Genomic DNA, 7,610 nt, shown 5'->3' on the forward strand with positions numbered 1-7,610 from the left:
AACTTATTATTCTAGAACATTATTACTATTCTATCAATACTTAATTGATCTTAAGTTGTATTCTTCTTGAGCTTTGCTTATAAAACTTTGGTGAGAAAGTTCAATTACTTTGTTACCTCTTTACAGTTCGATTAGTCGCGTGTGGGAATTAATTACATAATCATATAACTCTAATCAATCGTCATGCGAGGACGGTATTTTGATACTTCCTTAAATTGCTCGCAAATGAGCACCTAACGGCGTAAATGGAGCTAATGACTTCTTATTGACTCTTAGTGTGGGTCAATAACCACCATGTAAGTACACATGGAGTATCATTGCTGTGCAAGGGCGCCTGTACTGTCCAAGAAAGAAGGGGGAGGAGAGAGAGAGAGAGAGAGAGAGAGAGAGAGAGAGAGAGAGAGAGAGAGAGAGAGAGAGAGAGCTTGTTTCTTACTCATGTTTTACTATTAAATCGCATACATGTCCGTATATAAGACTTATATAAATATTATTTTTTAGTTATTATTAATAATAAAATATTTAGCATTAGGAATACAAATTATTATATTGCATTTTTATAGAATAAGAATAATAAAATATTCGAGAGAGAATATTGATTATTAACATAAGCATATAATATGTTTGCCACTGTCTATCTCCAGGACAATTATAATAAAAATCAAATGTAAAACCCGTAATAAAACATATGATTTACATAAGCATTTTTCAAATAACATTTTTACGGAATTTATGTTGCGGTTTACGTGTAAATGCAAATTAGTAAATGTAAGAGATATATCCTAGGGACGTACGCCTATGGATGGGGAGATGTCGGATGCTGTGTGTTTTCAAACCATTAAAATAGATATGTGCACCATCGCTCTCATACTTGCGCACATATTGAATAAGAAAAGATTCCCGTGTTACACGTGATAAACCAACGGCCTCTCTTATATATTTTAGCGAACTTTCGTATATCATGTTCAAATTAAGTACCACGATATTAACTGCGTTGAATTCTGAATCAAATGGGGCAGACTGCTATTTTCAATGACTTTTATCTGATTATCAGGTGAATATTTTTGTAATTATCCGACAAATATAGTTGTTTTATTAGATGTGCGAAGTATATAGATTTGTATAAGTTGTAGAACTTTTTGCACAAAATTAAAACATTAAAAACTACTATAAAACTTCCATTATTTTGCATTAAATTAATTTATTATTTAAAGTTATGAAAATTGATTTTCTGATTGTGGCTGTTACAATGCATTTATTGAAATGTTACATTATGTTTTCTTGTTGTCATGAATGAAATATTTAAAAATTATATTTATAATTTTTTCTGTGTGTAATATCTCGTTGGCTGTCAAATACTGTACCAGATATCATATCCTACATCTTGAACAAAGTAACATCTAACGTCATATAACGCCATCATGAGCGAGAGGAGCTTCATCCCTTTTATATTTTTACAACGTATACGTTGACAGCTTTTCATTGAAAAGACTGAAACGATGGGTAAAAGTATCTGGAAAAGTATCACTCCATAACATTATCAATGTAAATTAAGCGTACAGTGATACACACAATATTAATTTTACTTGCGAGATTTTAGCTTATACTTTAGATTTTCAAAAAACATAACACGCTTCGGTAAAATTTTAATTTGCATAGATCTTTGAATATATTTAGCTTTTACAGTGCGCCTCGGTTATTTATAATATTTACATATATATAACTCTATTTCCTTTAATTGTAAGAGTACATTTCAAAAGATGTATGCTGTATTGCAAAGAAATTCATTTTTATACAAATAAACACAAGAAAATTGTATTGATTTGTTATTTTCTCTTTCGGAACATTCTATTTAAACGTACCTAAGTGATCGAATTATTTGTGTAAAAATAAGTAGAATTAGATTAGACAAGAACAATTTCTTTTGAGATAAGTAGAATCAGGGCCAGTAGACATGCGAGATAAGTACAAAGTGGCAAAAAATAAGTGCACATTAAAACACAGCCATGGGATATTCATCTTTGTAGAGATAGAATTGCGAAGTGGACTTTGTATGGTAATTAAGAGCGTCTGCCGGAGATAATTTCGAGTTTTTCATAGTTTCTTTTGGCTCGATACATTTTCACGAGCTGTCTAGCATCTTGGAGTAATAATCCACAATCTCTCATGTTTATCCGACTGACGAAGCCTGACGTGATATAATCCTATAGAGTGAGACAATCCCAATTAAACGACAAACTTGAATTTGTACATTAACAAATCTATTTTCTGAATTATACGATTATAAATCAAATTGAAAAATCGTTAAAAAATTGAAGGTATGAGGTTGATTAATACCTCAAATATCGCTGTCAGTAATGTATGCCGCAATGTTGATTGATAAAGTGTGGACCATAATAATTTAAATATAGCTCGGAAGAGAACTCGGAGGAACCAATAAAAAGGTCACGACTGATCTGATAAAAGTGAAATATATGTTTTTATGGCTTTGTAAATTTTACATATAATTTTCAATGAAGTAGAAACTTGGAAGAACAGTGAGATATTCAAAGTACGAACTCCAAGGAGCTAGGAACAACGTTTTTTTTCAAAAAATTTCACCGCGTAGAATCGAAAACTTGGACAATAGCCTGTTCTATCTGTAAATGCGATCCTTTATCGCACGCAAACCTCAGTATCCACGTCTCTCTCCGATTTCTATGCACAGAAAGATGGTAGAGGAGCTAGGAAAAGATTTTTATTCGTGCGTCATTACGTCCGTCGCGTCCATATATAATCGATGTGTCATAGGTCAAACCGATGAGATACCCATTTGCAGTCTCCGTCGTGCAGTCAACGGCGCGTTCTTCGGTCGAAACGCCGAGTTTTCTGCCGTCTCATCCGGCCGCCGGATTCGGACGCGATTGGCCCGGTTACACGGCATCCGCAGAGACTCCACAGGCAGCATCCCGCCGTTTCAGCTCGCCTTTGCTCCCAGGTAAGAGTCCCCGACGTACCTACCGATCCCCCGGTCTCCCACCGATTCGGATCTATTCTGGACTCGTATATATGTGCATGCGTGCATATTTATTTTGGCACGAGCGTGTGTGTTTGCGCGTATGTGTCTGAATATGATTGCATAGCTGATTGTGCAGTTGAACCGAGAGCAAATAAATAAAAAAAACGAAAGAAGGGGTAATGCGATCCGTGTGCGAAATCAGCATTCAATAGTGATTGAAGAATTGAAGTACGAGATAAGGAGAGAGAGAAAGAAAGAACGAAAGATAAAGAATGTGAGTAACCCGCGATTAAATTTTGTGCGTTGAGTCTGCCTAAACATCGCTTTGATGCATAACAGATATGACTGGTAAATACGCGATAAATCAGATTAGAATTTAATCAGAGACGCAATAGCGGCATAAAGTATCCCGAGAAGGATAAGCGGCGATTATCAAATTATCATTAAATAGGCAAGAAACGTCTGCTCTAAATTGCAGGTGCCACTTTAAATAACACGTAGTAGATACATCGCGATGCAAGAGCAAGAAGTTACGGATAGAATCTCGCAGACGACAGTACAGACACGAAGCGTGTGCCGTGCACATAAGGAAAGTTTGACCTCTACGAGAAAGTATCCGTACGCGTAATCGCTCGCAGAGAGATTTCCCCGGAGGGAGTTTCCATCTCGATTGTCATTCTCAACATCCGCGGTAAACTGCTCAGGTGAAAGTCTCACCGAGAGTCCCGACTGAAGCATCGATGAGTTTAATGAATGTCATGTCTCGCGCTATCGCCATCGGCGAATCGCGTCGATCTAATGTTTCATCCGGTTGAGAGAAGATTACTTGACGCTCGCCAAGGAGCCGCGTATAGCCTCGACATTAACCACGAAGCAAAATCTTTACCACCGTCCCCTCCCGGTATGACCTCCCTTATCGGTTCACCGAGCGGATGCTGAGCGAGTCGTTTCTTTTGAGTGACATATGGCGCCGTTTACGTTTAGCGAAGAAAACACGTGTTTTTTCTACGGACTGGTGTCTTAGCGATAATCTATTTTTTATTGGCCGCAATTGGAGAGGGGGGCCACTTGTCTGTAGATATGAGATTTTGCTGTTTTGAATTAAAAGGGAGAAGGAGGGAGACAGATTATTTCACCGAATCGAAGCAAGCGTGTGGATTATTTCGAATTGTATATGTATGATACATAGAGAGCAATATATTAAATATATTAATCGATAATATGATGCATTTACTTGCGTTCTAACATCACGTCATACTCTCTAAAATTTGTGGAGTGAAAATACTGCCATGGAGTGAAACGTTTACTCCATTGGAGTTAATATTCACTCTGTTGGAGGAAATATTCACGCCAATAGGGTGAACATTTCACTCCATGGCAGTATTTTCACTCCACAAATTTTAGAGAGTAGCATGATACACGTAAATAAAAAACATATTGTATAAAATGGAAAATACTGACTTATATAGAAAGAATTTGAATATGTTGACTTATGATGTTTTATGGAATAAATTATGTTTTTTTATTGTTCTAATCCTAGTGTATATACAATTGAAAAATATTAATCCGTGAACCGAAAATAATTTAACGGTATCGCTTTCGATTCCGGTCCTGTAGGCTTTATAACATTTCGGTACGGTTTACGGTTCCAGTCCGACAAAAATGCCGGTTACGGTACGGTTTTCGGTTTCGGTTTCGGTCCGGTCCGGGTCCCTGCTTACAACTCTCCTACTTCTCCCACTTTTTTGCCCTCCTCCTCTTTTTCCATTACCTCATATTCACTATTATAATTTTTTTATTTGTAATGGTTTGTACACAGTTCAAAAATATTTTAATACATCCCAAATTACTTATAAGTCGATTGACACTTTACAAAATTCGTAATATACACGGAGAGAATTTTCTCTCAAAATTTATCCTGAAAATCATATAATCGTGGGACAATATGGCATTTCAAAGAATTTTATGAAAGTTTTTTGTTTGAAACCGTTAAAATAGTTATAAATCAAAGCTATTTATTTTAATTTTGTTAAAAATTAAAATAGTGATAAAAAGTATAGAGCTAAGCATGAATTTATTTACCGTATAATGTTAATCCGACCCTTGGATCATTCAACACGTTCAATAATCCAGCACTATCGCGAGCTTTCATGGCCCCATACAGCATAATTGTACATGTGCTAAGATGATATACAATGAGTAGAAGTGAGTACCGTTATATATTTGTCAGATGTTATTCGTTAATCCACGTTGGTTTATATTACACAGTTAAATAATTTACCTATGCTCAGATGAAATAAAAATATTTTGCTTTATGATTTTAATTTGTTAAATCATTATTTGTCATATTAATATTACTTAGTATCGCTGTCGACACGAAAAATGTTTCGTAATGAACATGAAAAACGAGTTTGTTTCAAATTTCTAGAGATCTGAAGAATTCGATAATAAATGTATTTGACTCATCCGGCTGAAACATTCTGTTTAACTTTTCCATTCTTTTTGAATCTGCTGTAACGACTTGCACCTAGTCTCAAGCATACAGAAATAACTATATGGTACGGCGGTTAGTAGTATCAAAGCATACGCATAGAACACGTACTTTTCCGTGATCAAATTAACTAAAGGGTGATATATCGACATGGCGACAAAAGCGATTAGCCCACCGACAACCGTGGTGAAACAGCTGGCTATGTATTTAATATGTGGTGGATAGACCTCACTTATTACCGCGTTCGGTACTGGGATGATGCCGATAAATGAGGACATTTCAAAGAGCAACACCGCGAAAATTGGTAAAGCCTGAAAACTGGTGGGGTCATAGCCCGCGTCGAGAAGTTGATATTGTACACCTAAGCAGATTAGCGCGATCGTTAGGCCCAAGCTGGAGATGATCATCAGAATTCGCCTGCCGAACTTATCGATCAGGAACATAGAAACCAGGGAACCGACGAATCCCGTAACGTTAACGGCGATTACCATCACTGACGGCTCTATAACAGTCACTTGAGCGTCTTCTAGGATGGTCTCCATGTAATACAACAAGTAGCTTTGGCTTAATTCATAATATATGACGAGTATAGACACGAGTACTTGTGCTTTCCAAACACACGGATTTCTGAATTCCTTTATAACGTCTGCGAACGGTAGACATTTATTCTTTTCGAGGAAGAGCTTCAGCGCTTGCAACTCGGATTCCACATTGCAATCATGATGATACCAGAGTATCGAGGCTCGCGCTTTATCCTCCTTTTTGATTTTGATCAAATAATGCGGTGTGTTCGGCAACCAGAAGGTGATAATTAACGGCACTAAACTGATGACAAAGCATATGATACCGCTCACATCCATCCTTAAATACGCACCCATCGTGGACATCATTATGTTGCCTAATGATAATCCATTTGTAGCTGCGAAAAAAAACCTCTTTGTTAATACATAAGTATTATATTATAAGTATTACATATAATTATTTATCGTTAACGCGATTGTATCCGCTTTAATTCTTTGGAACTTTTGTTTCTTTTATAATATGTTTTACTATATTAATTTTATAAATAAGAAATCTATCATACGTATTATGTATGTAGAGACAAAAACTTTCTGTAACATGTTATATTATGATTAATTACGATGTTTACGATAACAAAACAATTTGTTACATATATTAATTTGCTTAACGTAACTGTAGAAAGTATTAATGCATACCTAAGGCAACAAGAGTGCCGCGAATAGTAGGGTCTGCAATCTCGCTAAGGTAAAACGGGACATAGAGGAATGCCTGTCCCATACTAATGCCAGCTAGTATTCGGGCTGCGTACAACCATGCCACTTCGTTAGCTACAGCTATAAAAAACCAGCTGGCAGTTATTGTCAAACTCATCATCAAGACCGCTCTTGCAGTACCGTAATAGTGCATAATAACAGCACTAGAAAGAGCGCCAATTATATCTCCTATAAGTAATATAGAGACTATCCAGGAAGCTTCGTCCATTGTCACGGGTATGTCACTTTCGGGTGAAGTCAGATATTCGTAATACGGTGAACTCCACATCTCTATCATTCCTATTTGTAAAAGCAGAAGATTGGCTAAAAATTAAAAACTTATTAGTTGTGTTTATATTTTCTAAGATAAAGAAGAAAAAAGATAAAGAAAAGATAAAGAAAAAAGATAAAGAGCTTCTTTACATGTACCAATTGAAGTAAATATTTCTTCAATCAAATATGAATATGTTTTAGGAACTATTTAAAAGGTTTCTTTAATATATGTAATAAATATATTTCGTTAACATTGATATAGTATTAATATTGAAATATTAATATAAGTAACACATACTTCCGATACCAGCGAGCCATTGAGGCCATTGTGTTTGTTTAAATATTTTCTGTTCTGTCTTAGGATCCATTGCAATCTTCCCGTAGACTTACATATAAGTCGTTTTGGAAAATAGTTTACTTTGCTAAAAAGAATGAATCGTAAAAATTATTTCACAATATTGAGATACGTGTGTAATGTAAATATTTTTAAACGAACTATATTAAGATATAATTTATAAAAGAAACTATAGCACCAGTAATTTTTATCATTCATTATTAATCATCAATGATTTTT

At 35.5% G+C, this 7,610-nt stretch overlaps 2 protein-coding genes across 5 annotated transcripts in view; one reads left to right on the forward strand and one right to left on the reverse strand.

Annotated features, from left to right (window-relative positions):
- Positions 1-2,784: 2,784 nt before the first annotated feature.
- Positions 2,785-7,610, forward strand: part of LOC105567799 (lipid storage droplets surface-binding protein 1) — an 11,620-nt gene continuing 6,794 nt past the window's right edge. For all 3 annotated transcript variants that reach the window (XM_012022985.1, XM_012022988.1, XM_012022989.1), the window contains exon 1: positions 2,785-2,977. In XM_012022985.1, the coding sequence (XP_011878375.1) occupies positions 2,800-2,977 (178 nt within the window). In that variant the 5' untranslated portion in view covers positions 2,785-2,799. The remainder of the gene's footprint in view (positions 2,978-7,610) is intronic.
- Positions 5,000-7,491, reverse strand: LOC105567798 (facilitated trehalose transporter Tret1-like). Of its 2 annotated transcripts, none has more exons than XM_012022984.1 (3): positions 7,335-7,491; positions 6,707-7,063; positions 5,000-6,408 (listed from the first exon to the last, which is right to left on the reverse strand). In XM_012022984.1, the coding sequence occupies exons 1-3, from the start codon at positions 7,402-7,404 to the stop codon at positions 5,483-5,485; spliced, it is 1,353 nt and encodes a 450-aa protein (XP_011878374.1). In that variant the 5' UTR covers positions 7,405-7,491; the 3' UTR covers positions 5,000-5,482. The 2 variants fall into 2 exon arrangements, with proteins under 2 accessions (XP_011878374.1, XP_011878373.1); XM_012022983.1 differs by having other exon boundaries at positions 6,707-7,087.

This window comes from Vollenhovia emeryi, unplaced genomic scaffold (genome assembly GCF_000949405.1).
Source record: "Vollenhovia emeryi isolate VEMERY1.0 unplaced genomic scaffold, V.emery_V1.0 DF939134.1, whole genome shotgun sequence".
In the NCBI taxonomy this organism is placed as follows: domain Eukaryota; kingdom Metazoa; phylum Arthropoda; class Insecta; order Hymenoptera; family Formicidae; genus Vollenhovia; species Vollenhovia emeryi.

Coding starts and splice junctions, on each gene's coding strand:
- LOC105567798 (XM_012022983.1), bottom strand. CDS start 7,404: ATGGATCCTAAGACAGAACAGAAAATATTTAAACAAACACAATGGCCT. Junction 7,088..7,334: donor ATGGCTCGCTGGTATCGGAA/GTATGTGTTACT, acceptor TTTAATTTTTAG/CCAATCTTCTGCTTTTACAA. Junction 6,409..6,706: donor CGGCACTCTTGTTGCCTTAG/GTATGCATTAAT, acceptor TTTTTTTCGCAG/CTACAAATGGATTATCATTA.